The following is a 23,944-nucleotide window of genomic DNA, read 5'->3' as shown; positions in this document are numbered from 1 at the left end:
CCAGTCTTTAGAGGTAATTGAGAGAAGTGCTTACAGTGTTGGACAAGCTCAACGAAAACCTGCCAAAGTCCCCTGTCAGGGTTTGAGAATCACAGTGTTGCAATCTCATTAAATGAACAAGGCCTTTCAGGCGGCTCCAGAGAGAGCGGAGAGCAGCTTCTGTTTTTTTGGTGTTTTTTTTCGCAACCCCCTCTCTCTACATGAATTGCTTATTTCAAAAGAGGATAGCAGGTTCGGTGAATAAGTACATGTTGGTTGTTTCCTGATTTCTGCTTTTTTTATGTGCTGAACACATCTGCAACATGTATGACTATTTTTGGTGTTTGCTCCTCTTGTTTTAATACATAATTACTTATGCGTCAACAATTTCAGTTGACGCTGTCTGTCACCTTAATTGCAGAATGATGACCATACAGTACCAAATGGTTGAGCATATGTTTCAGCCTTGTCGTGCTGTGGGATGATTCCTGGACATCGGCTATGACCGGCAGGTAGCTGGACGTGTAGGGAAGCAGAAGGCAGCACAGTGACCCTGCTGCTGTGTGAACCTACCAGTGTTATTTATCCACATTTACTCATCTTAAGTTAAATGTGATGCTGGATGCTGTTGATGAGCCCCACCCTGCTTCATTCTCACTTAATTACACACATTCACAATCGGGTGATGTCGAGCATTAAACAGTTTTCTCAGTTCTCAGCTACTGAGTAGCTGTGCTGGACCAGATGAGAAGGTCAGGTGCCTTGCTCAAGGTCACGTTGAAGGTGTCAAAAAGAGGGGAAAGGGCTTCTCACTCACTTCTCCTTCTATCTCTGAGCTTGTTGCATACTGGCAGAAACAAACCTCACTCAAATAAATTGACTAGATGTGAATAAACGGATACATGTGTTATGTGTTGATAACTACCAGCGGCAACAATTGCCTCAGCTTTTGCAAAAAAACACCTTTTGTTCTCCTGATCTCCAACCGAGCTTCATTAATGAGGCGGCCTTTGTTTGCATGTAACCGAGGCAGCTTTCAAATATTGTGAATGTGGAATAATGAGTCCACAGCACTGTGGCCTCAGCTGTCATCACTTTCAAGATTCTGCTTCACACACTCTCATCTCCCGAGAGATCAACTTAGATGTCGAGTTTATCAGACCTTCACCACACATCACCTCCAAGAAATGGTTGCTTTGACAATTTATGTAATTATTACGTCTTTTAATAATGTCTTTATTGTGAAACGTTTTTTTGAAAGAACATTTAAAAAATGTTTTTCTCAAAGATGGTTTCTGTCATTTGAGGTAGTTCTTATCCCACTGATGTTTGTTATCATTCCAAAAAGGTTGGTTTAACTAGTTATTGTATTTGCTATAAAAACGGGTTGAAAAATGCCGATTGAGAGCTCAGACTGACTCACGACTGTTCGAGTCCGTATGTCGGCGGTACCTTGATACCACTGCGCCACACCACAATCACTACTGTGCAGACTCTGGGTCCACGTGACATAATTAGCAAAGAATGGCAGTGTTCATATCCGGGATAATTTGGCTTCATTTGTGAGGAAGTGGATTCTCGTGATCCATCTTCATTCACGGTCTATGATTGAGACACATTGAAAATCCACATAAATCAATCTTGAAAGTTTCAATTCACTATTGACCACTGATGGTGATCTATTACCATTTTATAGCTCCTCTGAGAAATAATACTTGTTACTCGTGAGGAAATTAAAACACATAAACAGTCACTGAATACCAATGCAGTCTTAAAAGTGTCACACAGAAACAGTTTTACATAGCATAAAGGAGTCCCTTAGCATCTGAGTGCATGTTTGTGTTGTATTGACAGTTTGAAGTCTGCCAGGGAAGCTTATTTTATAAGTGACAGACAGGTGAAAACGATGCTTTGCCTTTTTTTCAGGGTGCGTTTTAAACTCTGCATTCTCTCACTCTGCCCTGCACAAGCTGTTCTGTCAGAAAAAAGGCTCCTAATGTAATGAGTCCTTTCAAACATCCAAGGAAACGTTTGCTCCGAAAGTAGGCCAGTAAAATAATTACTCAGATGAATAAAAAGGAACAGAAATAAGGGGGAGAGGAGAAGAAGGAATAACTTGAGAGCAGGGGCCGATAGGTTTGTTTGATATACATTCTAAATCGTAAATATATTAGAGTCTCGCCCATTCTCTGCCCTCAACACACGCTGGGACTGAATTAATTTCACTCCCTCCCTTCCCTTATCTTTGTGAACTCAAGGCTTAGTAGCATATGGCTGATTTGAACACAGTGAACCGCTTAAACATATTGTAGAGATGTTGTAAAACAAGCAGCCTAGTGTATCTGAGACCAATGGATCTCGGAAGTGCACCGCGGAGCTGTGGCCCGCGCCCGGATCAGTTGGGTTGGCCGAGCCGACGGGGGGGGGGGGGGTTCCACCAAAACACTACTCATCGTGTCGGTAACCATGGTGATGTAAAGTCGAGCAGAGCATTGATCATTCTCTGTGCTGTCATCATTATCATCCAAATAATCCCCCCTTCCCTGAGGCCACTCTCACCTCTACTACCCTTCACACACATACTCGGACACTCTGTATCAACATCCGTATGAATTTATCTCTCTCTCTCTCTCTCTCTGTCTCATTCTGATGTAGTCCAAGTTGGATGTTATCGTTATCGAGCATCTGCTTTTACGAGTCCATTTTGTTTTGTTTTCCAATGGGCGCTGTAACCACCACCTCATTTGTCACAGGGACATAATCTGATCTCTCTTTCTCCCCCCCCCCCCCCCATCCCAGACACGCCGTTCAGAGAAGGTCAGGAGAGAGACCTGAAGGTGGCCTTGAAGGGGACCGATCCCTCCATCCCTCTGGTGTTTGTCAGTGGGAACCATGACCTGGGCAACACACCCACCCCGAGTACGGTGGAGCAGTACTGCAGTGCATGGGGGGACGACTATTTCAGCTTCTGGGTGAGCATCTGACACCTCAGACATTGAAGGACACACATCCATGTTCAGAACTTTTAATTTGTGGTATTACTTCAAAAGGTTTACATCTAATAGTTTACTCTAATGTGCAGGAAACACATCAGTCTCCTCATAGTGTCCTATGCTGCAGCCCCTCTCCTCTCCTTTTCAATTTCTTTGTGATGGGTCAAGCACCTCCAGGGCATGTAGGAAATGATACGGAAAATATCACTGACTGAAAAAAGAGACATATTCAACCTAGACCTCAGGCTTCTGGCTTTAAGAGCAGCGGCCATCGGCGACAGCACGCTGAGATGTCTGGTGCTTGATTTTCAAATCAGCATTGTGTTAAGCAGCAAACTTTGATGGAGATTTACTGTGTCTGCCTAATCAAAAAATCTGAAGTGCAGTCATTCATTAGAGGGATGATTGTCTGGCTCAAAAGGATATCAGGGCTTATTCTTTCAGATATAGCAGTTTCAGATTCATGCAACTATTGCTTCTTTTATTAGTTCCTGGTCCTTTTTACATAGCTGCCCACTTGAGAAAAGGCCGTGAGCCCCCTTTAACTCCAGGGCCCTCTTCGCTTGTTGCCATTAATATGCGTCTATATCTCTTGGTAGTGTAATTTTCCAACTAAGATGATTCTTCCCAGATTTTCTGTGCAATTCCGCAGCAGTAAAAATGATAAGAAAAACAATTGTAGTTTGCAGAAATGTCAAGTTGGCTAAAATAAAGGTAGTTAATAAATACCTTTTTCTTACATCTGTACAAATTGTTATACATAGTTAGAAAAATGAATCAAATATAGGTAACTTACATCTAGCACATCTTACTGTCCTGTGGTCTCAGGTGGGCGGCGTCCTCTGCCTGGTTCTGAACTCCCAGCTCTTCTACGATGCCTCAGCCTGCCCTCAACAGAAGGAGGCCCAGGAGATATGGCTGGAGGAGCAGCTGAGCAGAGCCTCCTCCTCAACGGTAAGACAGCATCTACGACATGGTTCTATTCTCGTCTGGTTTATGAAGGAGTTCAGTGTGATAATGTCTTCTTTTGCGGCGTCTGAACGACGCGGTTTACGTAATTGCCTCTCGTCTGTGGCCACGTGATGCAACAGCTGTATTTTGTCTCTGGACTTTGGCGATGCTCTCACCCCTCACGTCTGTCTCTGTGTTCAGGAACCGAAACCCAAACACGTCCTGGTGTTCCAGCACATTCCTCTGTATCTAAAGAGCCCTGAGGAGGAGGACGACTACTTCAACCTGCAGAGGGCCGTCAGGCAAAACCTGCTGGACAGGTTCAAGAAGGCAGGTAAGAGATCAGGAAAGCACAAATCCTGCGCCTATGACTCCTTTACCTTTGGTTACTTTGGCTTTAAATGAGTCTTACAGGGAATGAGCAAATTTGTATGCGGTATTTAGTTCAAGGGCACTTAAACATGATACACCTTCTATCTGCTTTCTCTTTTGACGCCAGTTTTGTGATTATTTGCCCTCAATCAGAAGTCACTGAAGAGACCATTCGGTTTTATTTATTTTTAGAGTCGAGCAGCTGTGTCATCCAGAACCCTGAAATATCAGCAGCATTTTCTGTGATCATTGGATTCAAGCGACTGTGAAGTGGTCTTAAATTTCTCGTCTTTATAATTCTTGGCTTATATTCCTCTTAAACCTGCTCATTTCAAGCATATCTACCTAACGCAGAGTTAAGATCCCGGCTCGGAGGATTAATATGCCATTAGCCAGATGCACAGGAGGAGCTTTTGTCACCCGCACAAACAACACAGGCGTAATTAAATTACCGAATCCATTGACATCCTATAAGAAGAATAATTCCATAATTAAAATTCTCTGTTGCGAGCTTAGAGGAGTGTAATACAAGGGTACCTCTCACAAGGACAATAAGTCTGGAAGGAGGCAACAGCTAAACACACACACACACACACATCCAGTCACATGCACATCACTCAATGCAGCCTTTTCTGCACAGCTGATTGACGGGACCTCTCATATGGTCTCATGCCTCGCTCCTCAATCATGCATCAAGGTGACTGGCAGGAAGATGGTATTAATTTCATTATCCAACCATTATTCCTGCATGTACTTAACCATGTTGGCCCGTTCTGGTCTGATGACCCTTTCTCTCATAATTGATTGCTCCTCCAAGGGAACACTGGTTAAAGATTTAAAGGGCAATCCGTACAGGCTTTCAATGGAGGGACGGAGCATGTTACCGTATGCGCTGAACATCCATGTGCAAGTGTCCTCTCTCATTCACAACTCTTGTTCACACCAGTTCTTGTCCACAATTATAGATTCAGAGTACACGTCCGACATGTACTGAATGAACTTTACACACACCTACATGGACATGGTCTTTAATAATGGATGCTGCTCACTGTAAAGCTACGTACACTACAGGATTCTCTCATGTTTGCATGCATTTACATTTATGTGTGGTATGTACAATATACGGCACTTCCTACTACAGCCAGAGAAAGGATGTGATTTCTGTGATTTACTGCGTCTACAGTCTGAGCCGTCATCATTTTCATTTCATCAAGTTTGTGAATCCTCTGTGTCCAGTCCTATCCCATAGATAACAATGGTCACGGTTACAAAGTCAAAGTAAAGTTATCCTAAGCTTTGGCATTTTTATGGGAATTAATTAAGAATTAAGATACTAAGGGCTCTATATTAACGATGGTTTAAAGTGCATTGAAAGTGCATTCAGGACGTGTGCAAATCTACTTTTGGGGTTTTAACTTTGTTGCGCCAGCCATATGGTTTAAAAGTCTCAAACTAATCATGCCAGTGCTTTTGGGGTAACATGCAATACAGGACTTAGAGCCATCTCCCATTCCCTATAAAAGCCAGGTGCTCCTGCTTGTTGATGGATTAGTATTGTGACGCAGATTCTCCAAGATGACTCTTTTCATTTGCTCATGAGTGAAGTCTAAGCGCATGATCACATTCGCTAAAATGTCAAGGAACGCGTCAAATGTACCATCAACTGATAAACCATCAGAATTTGTTTTTGTCATTTGTTAAAGTGCTCATTTGTTTGGTAAGTTTAGTTCTAATTAGTTGTTTGATGCTGATATTTTGGCTTGAGTTCTGGATAGTTGGAAGAAGAGGAGAAAAGTCCATCTTAATGTGCAGTCTATGCTTCATGGGTTTTTGTTGGTCAAACACATAATTGCCTTTCAATATCTCCAGATGACAATGTACCAACAATGGTCTGACCACAATGGGCACAAGTGTATTTTCTATTTGAACAATGTGGGCGCTGAAAGGGGAGATTACTGTCTTTCCAATCACAGGAAATCTCCAGTGAGAAAAAAAGTTCCTGATGACTATTGTAAATAAGCATTTCTGCACAGCACAGCTTTAGCTCCTCACAAATCAGCTAAATGTATAAAATCTGACTTATCTGAAGACTCCCCTAAAATTGCATAAAAAAGAATACAACCAGTTATTGTTTAATAATACAGGCTCTGTCTCTTAGTTCTCTCCTCCCCCTCGGGATCTCGCTCCTGCTGCCTCTGCTCTCTCCTTCATCCCAGACGAGGAGTAACGTGGTGGTGACTGATGCTCCAAAATCTACTGGAGTCTGTCCTTCAGGCACGCTTGTGAAAGGGACTGTGATCAGCTCTGTGTGTGATAGAGCCGCAACTGTACATCATTACCTGATACACTGGAATCATTAATGTGGGCAGGACATGACTCATGGCCCTTTTCCGACAACGTGGAAAATCATCTTCACGCACCCAATTTAAGAATGATTTGGTCTGTAACCTCAATCTTAGATTCCCTGAAAGATTAGTGACAGATAATATGCTGAGATTAAAAAAAAAAAAAATTGCCACATTTTCAAATTTTAATTATATAATCCACTGATCAATAGCACCAACTCATCACAGAAACTAATCGGCAGAGAGCGTACCTCCACCAATACTGATTGGCCACACAAGTTTAGAAAAAATGGGTTCAGGAGTTTTTGCATAATCCTGCTGACAGTCAGTCCACATAAATAGTACCTAACCTCCTTGTTAGTGGTAAATAACATTGTGAATGGAAAGTGGTGTGTGGCTGCATGTGCCTTTGTGCGTGCGTGCATTTGTGTGAACTTCTCATAAAAAAAACAAAAGGTTTCATGAGACAAATATTTACTAGTCCATTTTCCATTTATGTTATAGCTGCAAAACTAAGGACTGCATGAAGCAGAAGTTCCCTGCAGGGCAGGCAGGCGCCTGGTAAAAATATCCCTTCGGAGAGACTGGGGGCCTTTTATAGAAGAAAACAATCAAGACGAGTGAAGAATTGCACAGCACTCAGATATGTTATTTACTGCACATTGAAGAAAAACAGAGATCCAGGGAATACGGATGTGTGTTGTTTGTCTTCCTGTCTGTGGGGCTGTGTTTCCTCTCATCCATGGTAAATGATGTCTCTTCTGGACATACATTGGCAATGGTAATTTTTTTCCCCTCCTTGCTTTGCTTTATGCACGCATCATCTCCCTTCGCTATCTGTCCTCACCGCTGTACCCTGTGATCCTCCATCCTCCAGATGTGCTCTTCTACTCTGGTGATCATTTCTGTCATTACAGTAAAGGGCACCATCATTAACCTCACACACACTCACACACACACACAGACACATACACACACATACACACTTCTGTATCCAGTCTTATTCTCAGAATGATTCAAGTCTGTGTCGGAAAAAGTTAAGCATCGATGCAGATGGAGCATGAATGTCATTTTTCTAATAAGATTTTCATTAAAGTAAGCAGCTGACAGGGATAAGTCTTCATCTATGTTTATGAAGCTCGCTCTCATATCTTTTGGCCTGGGAGACAAATGAAACCCGCAGCTGAAGGATTACACATTTTATACTGTAAAAACAGTACTGCGCTTTATTGCAAGACTGGAAAATGCTTTACGACACCCTAACCGTGTTTCCGTCTACCAGTAATGCATGGATGTTGTTTTTGGGGGGGGGGGGGGGGGGGGGAACGAAGAAAGAAAACACTTCCCGAATATTCCTCTTTGTTGGCACCTCTGAAGTTCTTACTGGAGCAGAGCGGCACAGCAGTCTGGCAAGAACAAAGAGGTCAAATTGGACGACTTTCCGCATTCTTTGTCGGGTAATTCAAAGTGTACCGAAAAGCAGCCTTGTAATTGGATCACTGGATGTTACACAAATGTTTCCCTGGCATCACATCAGTCCTCGCGCTGCGAGAACGTACACACACACGGCTCTGTGGGACTGACTGGAGTTCTACAGACACTTCCTTTTTGTAGTGTCAGTGAACGTGCAGCGGCTGGGGATTTTGCTCAGCATTTGGTGAGGCTGTTTCTGCTGTCGCTTGCTTCCCCCCCACCACCACTACTGACACATGATTGAAATGGAGACTATACTGTCGTCCCCTGCAGACAAAGAAATACACGTAATTGATTTCTCCTCACTGAGGTATTTTTCACCGCTCTCGCTTCTTCTTCTCACACAATTTGGGTGTGGGGGGGGGGGGGGATGTTTGAATAATTGTGTGCGCAAGACTGTTTATTTTGTATATTTCCTTGGCGTGTCTATGCCCCTCTGCATATAAAGCGCTGTGCAGCGGTGCATTTTCTACACATGATATATTTTACAGTGAGCACCCGTGTGTTATCTCAGCAATGCAGCCGCACATGGGAAAGGTGTGACACCAATTAGTCTTCCTCTGGCTCATCGGAGCGAGCAGTTCCACCCTGGGATCTGTTGACTGCAATCCAGCTCATATTAATGACCCACTGTCTCTGTGTGATGACCCCCTCTTGGGCAAGTCAAGTATCACGCAAATCCTTTTTTAATTGCATAAGCAATTACAACGGTTTGTGATATTAAATCTCACTCTCTTGTGTCGTAATATATTTTGAGTTTAAAGCCGGCACCTGATTGGAAAGGGACGTTCTTGAGTGACTTCGGGTCTTTCTCTCAAATCAACCAGGAACCTAGACAACAAAAGAAATTGTTTTAACTTCTTCTAAGACTTTTTAGTGAGTTCGTTATAGTCAGTTTGTTAATAACAATCACACAAACACCCTGGAGGCCGTCCTTTACTGTTATTATGGGTTCTCTTTTCACTTCCAGTCCCTTAGTAATAGTAAATAATGCTGTCCTGGGCTTTATTGCCCTACCTGTGTCAGTCTGTATGAATGTGACTTAGCCAGCACTTACTGCAAAGCGCTCGAACAAAGACGTGCACTTGTTTTAGGTCGCTTGAAGAACGGGTTTTGTGCACATTCAGAGTCTCCTCAGAGCGGATTAAATGCCCACGGCTAGGGACTGGTGTCTCCTCTTCAAGAGACGAGCCGAGAAGCTGAAATCCCATCAGTGCTCTCAGCCTGTCCTCTCCTCATAGACGGACTGGAGTAATTAGATTTCTCTGCCCCCCTTTCCACCTCTTCCCAAGGTTTATTCCCTACCTTCAGCACACGTACAAACAAGGACGAATGAACACATGCACAGATAGACGGATACACGGTCCCTCCGGCTTGTGTTTCGCCTCCAAACCCTGTTTGTGTAAAATGAAAATAACAACATGAGAGCGGCCCAGAAATTCATCGAGATTCCCAAAATCGCTTGCGGCGGTGGAGTTATACGTACAGTAGCTAATTAGAGGCGAAGATAAACCATATGCTGCTCCGCATACTCCCTCCATCTCTCCCTCTGTGTCTCTCACTCGTCCTCGCTCTCTTGCTGCCGGTTGTCTTTATCAGCGAGGATCCTCCTCTGTTCGAAAGCGAAGACACATTTATCACCCGCTGGGGATTTGATAAGAGGCTACGGCTAAGCCTTTAACCCCATTGTTTTAAAGATGAGGCTGAATAATGCTTTTTTGCTTTTCCTGTATCTCGCTCTTTTATCCCATCTTTGTCTAACTCTCTTTCTGCAACCAAAAGGTGGGGGTTAGTGGGGACGAGTCACTGGGCTTTCAGGCTGAATACAGGGGGCTGTATTAGCTGTGGAGTCTAGTTTCGGGTGCAGATGAGATGATGGCACACCACCCAGGAAGTACAGTCTAAATAGTAAAGTAAACATTACAGGCGATTCTTACAGTTAAGTTCATGTGCATGCATCTGATTGGCCATCGCAGTATCGCGCCGGATGACATCCAGTGTGTTATAGCAGCGGCCTCACTGAATGAGTGAATGAGGGCCTTTGTGTACTGATCCGTGATCTGTTCATGCTCGAAAGAATGGGAATGGTGGAGTGGGTGATAGCCATGAATTAATCCACCAACACTTCCTCCTCATTTACAGTTTTATTGATTTAGCTGGAAATGTGGGTCCTGCCTTGTTTCAGCTGGATTCCAAAGTTGTTTCTTCTACTCGTATAATCAGGGTCTTAAAACCTGCAATTGCTCATCTAGTCAGATACCCAATCTTGTTGACATATTTCTAGCCGATTTTAATCAAACTTTTTGCTAATTTCAGTGTGTTTCATTCAGGCCACGCTCTTGTGTTTTTGCAACATTAACCTGTTTTAATTGTTGCTTCTTACCTTGAGTAAAACGTGTTGTAGAACACACATTTGTCTGTCAAAGTCTGTGAATGTATAAAGGCTTTGGAATACCGGAACTCAAATATGAAATCTAAGGCAAGGCAAGTCTTTTTGTATAGCCGATGATCATACACAGAGGTCGTTCAATGTGCTATACAAAAACAGTGGCCAGTGTTGTGGCTATTTGCCTCTAAATTATGTCTTGTGGACAGCAAGTAAGAGTTTGAAATCAGTGTTTAGACCAAAGAATTGGAGGAATATGCGCTATTTCTCTTGTTTTAGTCAGAGCTCGAGCAGCAGTTTTCTGTCTGGAGAAAATAAAAGCACAAATAATAACTCTTCTTAGCTTTTATTATTGAAATCCCCAAAAGATTTAGTTAAAGCTTTCATTTAGTCATTGAAATTCACATCCCCATCCAAAATCACATCAACATTTTTAGCTTGGCTTGATGTCTTTAATGCTCCAATTGGGCACCTCCGTTGTTCCCAGATAGTAAAGTATCTCTGTACTGTCTTTCATTTAATTGAAGGAGTTATGGGTATCCAAATAGTCTCATATCATTACGAACAATCCCCAGCCCTATAAATAATTGTAATAAAACTATACTTCTCCTTTTTTGAACTGGGTAAACATTCGATTCAGCTTTCTCACGTGACGGTGACGATGAATAAATGATCATATAACCCCATGATCCATCTGTGACGTCCGGCCTGTTAACACTTAGAGACACTTTTACGTTATAGCTTGGTGAATTCAGGATGATAAGGCACCACATTGGGTACCAAATGGCGAAAAACACTTGCATGCTCAAAGCTGAATGGATAACATGCTGTCTGCTACCATTTCCGAGTTCTCTTTGTGGTTCTCTGTGTGTGTATGCGTCCATGTGTGTGTGTAACTGGAGGAAAGGGGTGAAATGCAGTGCTGTGACTGATGGCTGGAAGTGATTTATGAGGAGCCGGGGCTGCAACATGCCTCACCAGACTATATCATTTTGCATCCATCCCCCCTGTCATGTAAATTATCAACAGGCACCGTTTCATGATGAATTATTTCCTAGACCTGCACTTTAATGACAAACGCCCTTCAATACGAGCGTGCACGTTGCACGTTCCACTCCCACACACAGACAGGAGACAGCTCTGTTCAGAGGAACATTAGGAGATTGTGTCGAGGAGGAAGAGGGAGACAAGGTGTGAAGGAAAATGGCCTCTCCTGGAAGTAATCACCAATTGGAGGAGGTTCAGTGGCGAGATAGAAAGTTAGCTTGCAATTAGCAAATCCAATCTTGTTACCGGCAAATCAGTGACGGCGAGATGAAAGGGAGTTGATGGAGAGTGGGAAGAGAAAGAAGGGGAGGATGGACTGAAGGGAGGGGCTCGAACATCAAACATGATTAGATGTGGACGGACGTTTCTTTAGTTCTTTTATTCTTTTATTCTTTTATTCCTTTATTCTGTGAATCGGCGTCGTCCATTAGCATTTAAATAGTAAAAAGCTGTTTCAATCAGACCCACCAATAAACAGGAAAACGGCTCAGATGACTTCAGCAAATCAAAAGCACAGAGCAAAACACAGGCTGGCATTGGAGGGGACTCCCCTCTCCTTTCGGTGCATTTTTCTCTGCCACCGCTGATCAGAATTCAATTTGACTCTGGGTAATTTCCCCCCTCCCCGTTTCCATTCAATATGTTTTCATCACTCTGCCTGCTTACTCCTTGCATTTTCTCCCTCCCTTCCTTCTTCCCTCCCTTCTTCCCTCCTCTCCACCCCCCACACCTCTGTCTGTCAAAGCAAAGGCCAGTCCCCAGATGGGAGTCTTTATCACAAAGAAAAGCACAAAAGAACCGGCAGTGTTTCGAGCCTGACAGGTAAATGGGATTTCCGCAGAGACAGGACATGAAATTATCAGCACAGAGAGCGCATGGTTTCATGGTGGTGGTGTGGTGTGGGGGGGGGGGGGGGGGGGGGGGGGGGGGGGGGGGGAATACAGCAAAGCACAGAGAAGAGACCAAAACGTGGGGAAATTTGGCTCGACGTTCCGTCTGTTCAGTAGGGACAGCAAGACATTTTAAAGGTTATGTGGAAGGAGAAGGATTTTCCTTCTTGACATAGCTCTATTGCCTGATCCGCTGCACTAACACTAGCACGGATAAGGGACTACATCCAACCACGCCACCCACACTGATTGTACCACGAGGCACTTTGGATAGCAATGTACAGAAAGTGATGTGAGCTGCTGTTGTGAGGCAAAGGGAAATGGGTTGCGTATCACATTTCGTCATTGTCAAATCACGTCTATTTACCCAGAAGGGTGCCGGCTATCATTATCCCGGAGGCGGCAGAAGCCCACAGCAGTGCACGTCTACAAGCTGTCACGTTGTCACTCCAGCAGAGAACTACTGCAGGTGGTCGCACCATAGACTTATAAAAAAAGGGACCACACGGCAGCTCTCCAAAAGTAAAGCCAAAGTGTCTCTATAGCCAACTGGTGGCTGGCTGCAGTATCATAAACCCCTGCAATAAAAAACAGGGTGAGACTGAATCACGACTGGTCAAGTATCGTGGGGACCTCGATACCACTACTGTGCAGACTCGGACTTGAGAGGCACAAAATGGCAGTGTTCATATATCCTGGATATTTTGCCTTCATTTCTGGGCAGCGGGAGGAAGTGGAAATGCATCGTCCATCTTTCACACACAGGGTATGGTTCACACCTGCAGGGTTGAAGGTTGGCCTTATTGTGAAAACAGCTGGTCTGGTGTTTCATGAGAAAGAGCACCTACGGATTATTGGCCCCTTAATGGATTAAGGAAAGTGCATTATCTCCTCTGACAGCAGGCAGCAAGATGCAGCAAGCATGGGACTACTTCAACACCAGCCGGGTCGACTAAGACAATGATGTTGTGATGATTTGAACCTGGTTTAACTGGTTCAAGTGCCCACGTAAACCCCACCACTAGACTTCACCAGGCCCCATTCAAAATAAGTAGCAAGCTATCTCTCTCCCATTTGCATTCGAGTCTGCGGCTGCCTGTGGACACAGACTTCTCTCTGCTGTTAATTTAGCTGCTGCTGCTGCTGCTGCCACGATTAAATATGCATGTCACAGACCAGCAGCCCTCTTTTTTCGTCACACCAGAGCAAGTGTCTGACCTGCTTTCAACCCATGTCCTGAAAGAGGGTCGCCAATTTGGATATAACCCTGATCACTCTTTTGGTTTAACCAATCAACAGCTGCACTGACGTCTTTGAAGCAAGGCGAGGGTATTTTGGGTGTTTTCATTTGTTTATCTAGTGTTTCATTTTGTGTATTTTTCAGCTCTATGGTGGCAATCTAAGCCTCTACCCCTCACTTTGAAAGAATGCCTTCCCCCATATATTTTCTGGCAGCCTATTTTAGAGGTCAGCTTAATCCTCCGACTGCTCAGCAAAGAAGACGGCTTTCTCGACTTCTTTATTCCATCTTTCTTTTTTCTTTTTTTTTTTCAATTGTTTATCTTTTATTCATACAGACAATGTTTGGGAAATTGAAAAGGCTTTTCTCTCCGAGCCGGCCCATCCCTCCTCTCACAGAAGTGTTTTCAGCCGACGAGGACCCAGGTGGAGTGGTTTGACTTCTGAAGCCTGTGTAATGATGCCGCTCTAAAAGGGACAGGGTGTTATCGCTGGGCCTGTGCTAAATTGTTTCTATGAAATCAGTTTTACTCCATAAGGTCCACTGGGACAAGCCAGCGGAGCGAGACAATCCATTTACATGACATGAAAATTGTGTGTTGGTTCAGTCCACTTCAATTCACAGCTATACTTAAGGCCCTGAAAGGAAGCCTGTCGTCTGCAATAACGACCAACCAGAGATCCTTTCTGCTCCATAGACATTAGAGAGGTTTGCAAAGGGAAATTGTAATATTTGAATAGGTGCTTATTGTTGCAGCAAATGATAGTTATTAGTTGTTCATGGAGACTTTTTTGTTTATATTTTATAAATTTGGAGCCTTATTATTAAATGAATTGTTTGAAATCCTGCTACTTTTGTTTGTGTTGAGTCTTAATAAGATCAACATGCATCTCATGTCTATATGGTTTGAAAGTCGGAAACAGTGGAATAGTCTTGATCGCCCCTTGGTGGCTGACTTCAGTATAGGTTATAAACCCTACCTCCTCCATGTTAGCAGATGGGACATGGACCAAACTAAAAAGTCAAATTATGCATCAAATACACATTTTCTTAAAGACAGGCTCTGTCATCTGTCCCACTGATTCACTGTATGTTCAAGCTTTTATTTTTCTGGTAAGTTTTGGTTTCTTATTCGATGCTTTATTAACAAGGTGAAACATTATGATGTAAAGCTGAGACTGGCGATGGTGCGGGTGTATTGGTTGGACCTCGATACCGTAGATTCATCAGCCAATCAAAGCCAGATTTACTCATAAAGTCTTCTTTATTCAACCCAAACAGAAGTGTCATAAGAACAATTTGTGTTTCTACCAGGTTTAATGCTCACGACACCATTGACATCTGTTTGTAATTTCTAATGTTAAACAGACTCAATCAGTAAAGTAATAGTAAAAAGGAAAGTCATTTAATAGCAGGGCCTTTTGTGACTTAGACCTTTTAAGCTACAACTTTGGATGCATCATAAGTATGTGATATACATATGGGAGAATCTCACTGCTGCTGCGTGGTGGCGTCGTGCGGCGTCTGTGTGGGATGTGGATCATCAGAGACATGGCGAAAGAACTCAGACGCACTGACACGTGTATACATATGCACACTCACACACTCCCACACACTATATTTGGGGGAATGATTAATCATGGCATCTTTGGGAGTTTTAGAGGAGGTTCAGAAGAACCATTTCAGCTTCAAGCAGTTCTTCTTACTCTCCCGGTGGTTTCGGTCGTCATCGTTATTACAGGATTCATTCTTGACTATCACTTCTTTACCATTCGAGGCCTCAGCGTCTTGCTCCCACTTCCTTTTACGCCCTAGAGGTGGCAAAGAAGTCGCAACCCTCTTGTGGATACTGTTACAGATCCGACAATTCCACAATCGGCATTGGCTGCTGAATCATCCGGTGATCCCATCAAACATGTCCTCAGGCTCACACTGATGTTAGTTGTTTCCATTCGCAGAGACTGAATAATATCAGATGAGCTCTGGAACTCCCACAGGACAGATACAAATGCGTGACTGTCAGTGCTGAAGAACAACACCATAGTACACAAAACACACACACACACACACACACACACACACACACACACATTATACTGTATGCTACAACCCCTGCATTGAAGTGATGATTGCTATAATCGTTGTGTGGCCTGGCTCAGGGTTAAGCAAATACATTCAGAGAAGATGTGTCATAGAACTCCTTTTTATTATCTACTTTGACAGTCATAAATGGAGCGACGCCGGCGAGCCAGTTCAGGCAGTCAACTCGAGCTGCGCTGCGCCAATCATGTGACATACATCATGTGACATACAGTACCTCACTCTCCACAACCATCTGTAATAAACACCCACCTCATCAGGTGGTCGATTTAAGCAGAGAGACATTTCCCATCATCCCCTTTGCTCGCACTGCTGCTGCAGTATTGCTACCAGTTGCTTCAGCCCCTCCACCACCCCAGCATCCACCTGTAGGCTGCAATGGCGGTTTAATGTATTTGCTCATCACACCCATCATTCCTGTGTAATCACATGTGGGAGTGATTACGTTGGAGCCTAGTTTGGATGCCAAACACTAAACCTGTTCTACTGCTGCAATAAAGGTTTGAATGTGAGTTGTCTGACTGAACTGAAAAAAGACACAAATAGATAAACCAAAGGAATGCACAACAATAACTTCCTAAATCGCTGTAAAAGTGCAACAACAGCAAGACTTTAAGAGTTTTAATCTGCACAGTAACCGTCTTAGACAATGCAACAGCAACTTCAAAACTAGATCCATCTAGGAATGAATAACAATTCCTGGAAAAGTTCACATTCAGCGACAGTTTAGAAAAATAAATCTTGAAAGTGAAGTCTTGCATATGGCACACATTGGAGTTTTACTTGTAGGACATTCCAGCGTTACATATTGCCAAAACTGACAATTTAGCTTGCTCTGGCTACACAACCGAAATTAACTTCCTCGCCACTATAAAAGCTGTACATGCCAGTTGTAACACAACACAATTGCTGTTTCACAGCGTAAAACTAAGACCTAGTGATTTCTGGGTAAATACATTTAAATTTTTATCTTGGGGGGGAAATAACTTTCAAACTTTAAAGGTGTAGTATCAGATCAGTTCATAGATTAATTTATCCGCTGATGCCCAACCCAGTATTTTCAGCACGGAGGCATTCCCTCTGCTGGAATTTGAACATCTCAAATATTCTGCCTTTCAGTCCTCATCCAGAAACAGCACCAAAGAGTCTGGTCAGGTTTTCAGTCACCTGTAGCACAAGGCAAGGTTAAAATGACGTAATTACTGGAGAAACACATGTAGCGCAAATAGATTAATGAAATGTGTGGTCGATGATAACAGCTTCGGGCCAAATAACAGGAGAGTGGTCTTCACTCGCTGCTGTCGCTGGTTTTGATTTTGAATGAATTTAGCCTGGACACATACTGGCTCAAATCATCAGTTTCCATCTACGGGAGATTAATAATTTATTGGTCCCACATGTGCAATCGTTGTCCTCACGTAACTCAAGAGATTAATATAAATTTAGGTCACATTTGTATTCTGGTGCTGTTTGATTATGCAGAGCGGTCGACTTGATCATCCTGAGCAATTTCATGGAAAGTGAAGTCGGGAGTAGAACCAGTAGAGAAAGCGTTTTTCTGAGGGATCCTCCTTGTCTTTGTTTCGCAGATTTCTGGGACAGGCCGATGTCTTTTTCATGCACAGGCTGCAACTTATCCGCTTATGTCGCCAGTTTTCATTATTTTTTTGGCTGGATGTGTGTGTGGAGACGAGACAGCCAGCAGCCAGACTCCCCTCACTAGGAACACATGCAGTTAGAAAAAGGAGAGCAGCTGGTTTTCTCTGCCAAAAACCTGCCTAAGATCCTCTTACCTCTACACATGCATGCAAAGTTAATAGAGTAAGCTCACATATATAATACATAAGAATTCGGCAGCTGCAGTCATAGCATCATGTGACTAGTCGTAGCTCGTGCTGTGCCTGTTTGGGCTGAATGGGCTGTTTGCCTGGACTACGTTAATGCTCATTAGCAGTCCTCCTCAAATAGTTCCACTGTCACTTTTTTATTGTTTGTGCGCTGGAGGTTGTGTGCAGAGGTTTTCATAAACAGTGTATTGTTCAGTGTAATGTTAGAAAACTTTGTGTTCATCATACCTGGTTTATCTGCTTTATTACTGCCCAGGTTTGTGGCTTATGAATACCTTTGAATCATTTACTAAACTGATGTTATTTTTTTATACGTTGCATATTGGCTATTTCAGAGATCTGTTAAAGCAACACACAATCGGACCCAAGTACAACATTTTTCAAAATAAAAGCTCTGCAGTGTAGCTTTATACATAGTATTAAAGCACCAAAACAAACATTGTGCTTTTACTTCGAAGATCATTTACTGTAGAGACAGGGATTCTTGATCAGCACCCGCAATTCTGTAAATTCCTGTAGTGGTCACCAGTTGCAGACCACTGCTGGAGTTGGTCCAAGAACGTAGAAGACATGTTGGACTCCGCAGACTGAATACACACTGCTCCACCCCCCTCCCCCTGTTTATTCCAATGTTATTAATATTGAACATACCGAGTGATACCAACTTCTCAGAGAGTCAAAAACGTTTTTCCCCATAATGTAAAGAACCGGATTCACAAGCTCAGACAAATTCCTCAGTCCCAACGCAGAAAATAACAACTTATTTTGCAGCCTTCATTCAAAGTGGAGCTTGTTTGCCGTGTCATTTCAAGTGTGTAGTCGTTTTCAGCTGTAGTGACACCGCGTCTGTGCCGCAGGGCCGAGCGACACCAGCTCTGCTCTGTTAACCATGTCGTTTGTAATTGAAAATAAATTGAAAATTGTGCCTCCCCTAATGAAAGCTCCCTGGGTTTTTCTAAATATTTTACAACTGGAAGGCTCAAGACTCAAGAGTATTCTCTCTTTCATTCTTTCTCTAGGTCTTTTTATTTATGGGTTTCTCTATTTCTCCTTTCTGTCTGTCTCTCTTTCTTTCTCTCTTTCTGCTTCTTTCTTTCTTTCTGCCTACTTTGTGTTGTTTATTGCTGTCTTTCTTTATCCAAGTCTTGCCGTTCCTGTCCAGAAAACGTTTTGTCCAGCTGGTCTGGTCTTGTGCAGTCCTAATTAATTCTACCAATAAACCAATAGTGATGATATTATGCTGATGCTAAGTGCATTAAAAGAACATTTTGTATCATATATGAAGAGCCTGAGCTGCAGGTTCTTGTTTTAAAAACACACCAGTGGCTGTGAGGCGAGTTATTTAAAGCCTTAAATCGTCTGCTGGAGCAGACATTGACTCACTGGTATTGATCACTAATCCTTTTGTATATACTGTGTTTTGGTCATTTCCTGCTGTGAGCTGTTAAACATTCTGCCCGGTGCCCTTTCAGTTAGGAATACATGACAGATACAGGGTGAGACGTGGTGTGAAATACATGGCATCTTAACTCTCACTTAATATTCTGACATTTGCCGGTTGTTTTTACTCGGGGGGTCTGGCAGGAAAATCTCTAGAGTTCAGCTACGGCGTGAATAGCTCGGCATCTTAAACAGCAGGTGGCTTATTTATGGGGATATCCTGATTTAGATCAACGACAAAAACCAAATCAAGACAAGTTAAAGCTTTTCTTTTCTCCGCTTTGTGTCGTTTCTCCACTGTACCAAATTCACCACATGCACTTCTCTCTCCACCGCAGGGGTGAAGGCGGTCTTCTCCGGCCATTACCACCGAAACGCTGGAGGTTGCCACGACGGCCTGGACATGGTCGTGAGCTCGGCCATTGGCTGCCAGCTCGGCGGCGACACCCACGGCATCAGGGTGGTGGTGGTGACCGCAGACGGTGTCATCCATCGCTACCACAGCCTGGAGCAGCTGAGTGCAGGAGGCATGGACCAGGACCTCAGGAAGCTCCTTCAGGCCTGATGAAGTAGCATAAACCGGAACCGCTTGGCTTTGTTTATTTTTTTAATCAATGGTTTTAAGTGGATCCTACAGATTTTAGGCCCTGTCCTTAAGGGCATGCTACAGGGGTTTTTGGAGATTAGGGCGTTGGTCAACTCGTGTCAGAAGATAAGAAAGCAATTTGTATGAATGTTGAATTTGACCAATGGCCCAGTCTACAGAAAATTGACAGAAATGATACAGAATCTTATGATTAAATGAAATTGGGTTGACGTTCCCTCCACTGAATGTTTTCCTTGGATTATCTCCCGGCAGAATGGATGTTATTATCCCTTCTCCCCCGCTGCCCTGACAGGGCCACACTGAGGCTGTCAGCTCTTCTGTGGAGAGGCTCCACCTTTCTGCACAGTCCTCCTCTATCTGACGTAGCATTGCGCCCTCCGACACCCTGTCTGTCTGCCCGTCTATCCGTCCGTCTGCAGTGTAACAAGTTCAGGACAATATGCTCCGGTGTCGTCAGATGTTGCCAGTGTAACATTAAATGTTTCCAACCTGTTCCATCTCTAAAGGAAGAGTCCACCCTGAGAGTTTGATCAGGGGCCTCATTTATAAAACTGCGGAGGATCCATAATAAAAGTGTAAGTTTGCCCAATAGCTGAAAATTATATAAAACCATGCACATGCACACCTATATAAAACCTATATGCATTTTAACGATCCCATTCCAAACAGCAGGCATTATTAAATTCAAAGACAGCTGTGATATCCCCAATCTATTAAATTTAACAGGATTATTTTATTCCCTCAAGGGGCTTTTAGGAGCACAGTAAATATTATACTGTGTTACCTGTTTTAGGATGTTTCAGTTCCTCCCTTCGGGGTCGGTCTGTGATTCTACAAAGATCTGAGATCACAGCTCTGTAGAATCCATATGACTTGTTTCCTCTTAATCCTTCCATTCACGTATACTCAGAGCCAGTGCATCCATCACGACAGCGTTACACAGTAAGAGTGTCAGCGCAGTGTTTATGTTCACAGCAATCGGGCCGATTACTTCACACATCAGTGGGATCCTGTCGTCCTCTCTCATTTGGAAACGAAAGCGTAAAAGGTAAACACTATCGTTCTTTTTTTTTTTAAGCGGCCTCAAGTACACTTTGTGCGCTTTGTGCATTCCGTGCGCCTGACAGCACAGTTATGTTCACTGCAGGGATTTTACACACACTATGCAAACTAAAGTCGTCCCTATTGATACAAAGTGTTTAAAAACTGCTAATCGTGTTTTCTGTTTTTTTTCTCAAATGAAGGATTTTATGACACTGCTGGTTTAATGTTTATGATAAAGCGGATCTATAATCTGCTTCAATTCACCAAGTCGCCACTTTCCGTCTCCAAAAGGCTCGAACGTAACTGGGTCAGAGTTGAACCCAGTCGCACACAATGGGTCTGAAAGCTGTGCACAGAATGGTTACAAGTGAGGCCCCAGTAGAGCTAGAGGAGGTGTGGACACACGCTCCAGCTTTTCAGTGTTGAACGATTTTACCTCAATGATCCTGAAGTATCCAGCTCCAATCATAGGCGGCTTCAACAGGGACACTGACTATTGGCATTGATGAGAAGCATTGGTAAAAAACATGTTCAGGCTGAAACAGGTTTAAGCAGACAGAGTGTTGATGTTCTGTTGAAATGAGGCTCTGCAGGGAACAGCCGTGCAGTCAGGGAGCAGGATGACCGCTGCATCACTACAGGAAAGGGAAAAACAGGAATTTGAATCACTACAGGTTTCTTCAGAAATGTCTAAACGCCACTATTCCCCGTGACTCCGGAGACTGTCCACACTGTTGGAGTTTTATTTACAGAACATTGACACCGGTGTCTCATGAAGAGAGACGGCTTTTTTTAACAAAACCTGTTCCAATGTTAATTTTTTATCAATGCCAATATTTAGTGTCATTGTTCTAACCCCCGTACGGTCAGTCTTTCTACTATTTGCTGTTGCTGCAGTGCTCTGCCTGGTTTGGCCATCCTATGCAAGCTAATCGCACCACAATAGTGTGTGGTTTGTTTGTGTGTGTGTGTGTGTATTTTAATGTTTAGCCCGGTACATTGTTTGACTAAAAGATGTGGCGCTGACTCTCGACCTCTCATCCAACTGTGAGCTGTTCGTCTGTAGCTACTCACGCAGCCCTGAGTTCAATGTCCAGCCTCGATAGTCCTGTTTGGGGTCTTCAGATTTTAGTTGGCTAGCGATGTTATTCTTAAGCAATATAAAATGTGAAAAAATTGACAATGTTGTTTGTTTTTTTACGGATTTTCAAGTTACAATCCTTAAGATTTCACTCCTGGTTGAAGAAAAAATACATCTGTGGCAATATTTATAATAAAAAATGCCTCAAATGTTCGCTGTCTTATTTTGTTGAAGCATTTGTGAAAAAGCCGCTGTCGGTTTTATCCTCCACAACAAACACGTGACCTTTTCACAATAAAATTTGGAGTCTGTGCAGTAAGAGATTGTAGGATGGAGCAGAGGTGTCGAAGTCCCACTGATAAACGCACTGGACTAATAATAAAGTCTCAGCTGTCAATCGTGACATTTCAAATAATTAAAACCCACATTTTATCAGAAACATTTACATTTGAACAAACATCAGTGTGATAAGAATTACCCAAAATAAGAGAAACCATCTTTGAGAATTTTAAATGCTGCTCTCAAGGAAAACCAATTAATCATAGAATTAAAAAACACTGATTGGCTGTTGTATGAAAATTCAGATCATACATAATAAACATTTCAAGGATTTTTACTTAAAAGTAATTTCGACCTTCACAGATGTCTGCCTCGCCCAATATTACATGAACCTGCTCACTGAGCACGCTCCCAGTGTTCTTCTCTGGTATTTGACAGATTGCTAATGTAAGACTTTATCCCCACCTAATGTCCTGGCATCTTTGTTCGAGTCGTTTGTGTGCTCTCGTCTGGACAAAGACATTTCGTAAAGCAATATTAATACGGACGGGATTTAATTTTTGAAAAAACGGGAAAAAACGTCTTAAAAAAGAATCTTCGCAGTAGAGTAGACAAGGCCTGAATCTCAAGGATTGTAACTTTCACGTCTTTTTCCTCTGTTGTGTGTTTGCCCAAATGAAAGTGTCTCTTGTCAAACCTCAGTTAAAATCTTTTTACTCCATCACCGATATATTTCTCTTTAGTGTTGCCACATGCATTCCAATCAGTATTTTTAATGATGCAAAGCTTCAAATTTAAATCACACCTAATGAGTTTAACGTGCACACGTGTGAGATCCTGACACACACTGTCAAACTGAAGGCCTGGTGTCCGGCTGATACAATGTGACCTGCTGTGGAGGGCTCAGTGTTTCCTGACTGTTTAATCACAGCTCCAACAGCCGAACTCCCAGTCCTGAAATTGTCTTTACAATTTCTGCAACAAAATGACTTTCCTCTGTGAGTCCTAAATGACTCTACTCCATTACACTTTCCACACACACACACACACTCTCACGCTCGCCCTGACCGACTGGGAATGTAAGAGAGTTGTCATGGCAACCCTTTAGCAACACATCTGTGTGTGTGTGTCTCGGAGAGATACCGCTAGTGTCGGGGAGGAAGTGTGTGAGTCTGCGAGCGTGCACACGTCCGTCCCTGATACGGTGGCTACCGTAGGTGATTTTCCATCAGCGACACAATCGCTGACCTCATTTCACACTGACAGATTCTGTCCATTTCCCAAAAAGTCTGCATGTGATGAAAGGGGGGGGGGGGGGGGCGTCTGAGAGGAATGGATAATGAGTGTGATGTGTGAAAGACGACTCAGTCCATCTCCTTCATTTCCGGTCTGAGAAGGCACCTTATGTCCTCATCTATTTTTATGTCATCACAGTAGCCGAGCTCAGTCACATCGTTTTTCATCTATGTGTGTGTGCATTTGTTTCAGTCCGTATCTCACACGCTCTTGACCCTTTCCTATGTTGAAATGTAATGAATTACCATACTGAACCCCATGACTCTGACTGTGACACCTCTGGCTGTATTTTTATAATAAAAGTTGATTTTATCTAATGATTCTGTGTCTTTGCGTTTGCTTGTCCTCTTCAGCACTTTAGAAGAACATGACTCGTACTGTCAGGAGGCTGCATGTGCATCAGCACTCAGAACTAGACTGAACTCGCTGATACTATGGGGGGGGGGGGGACTTAATGCTCATGTGGAACTTCAGTCCCCATAATGCCTTGGGGCATGCTTGAGCCCTGTTACTTTTAAGCAATTTTGTTAACATTCTGACAAAACAGCCGAAATATTGTCATATTAACGCCATT

General features: G+C 43.2%; 1 protein-coding gene across 1 annotated transcript in view; it reads left to right on the top strand.

The window, feature by feature from the left end:
• The window catches only part of cpped1 (calcineurin-like phosphoesterase domain containing 1), a 34,786-nt gene extending 11,096 nt beyond the window's left edge, over window positions 1–23,690 (top strand). The window contains exons 3-6 of the mRNA XM_053413552.1: window positions 2,779–2,951; window positions 3,801–3,926; window positions 4,125–4,257; window positions 19,402–23,690. Of these exons, the coding sequence (XP_053269527.1) occupies window positions 2,779–2,951; window positions 3,801–3,926; window positions 4,125–4,257; window positions 19,402–19,628 (659 nt within the window). The 3' untranslated portion in view covers window positions 19,629–23,690. The remainder of the gene's footprint in view (window positions 1–2,778; window positions 2,952–3,800; window positions 3,927–4,124; window positions 4,258–19,401) is intronic.
• Window positions 23,691–23,944: the final 254 nt, after the last annotated feature.

The sequence above is a fragment of the Pleuronectes platessa genome, chromosome 21 (genome assembly GCF_947347685.1).
Source record: "Pleuronectes platessa chromosome 21, fPlePla1.1, whole genome shotgun sequence".
Classification (NCBI taxonomy): domain Eukaryota; kingdom Metazoa; phylum Chordata; class Actinopteri; order Pleuronectiformes; family Pleuronectidae; genus Pleuronectes; species Pleuronectes platessa.
This window is presented reverse-complemented; position numbering and strand designations above follow the sequence as displayed.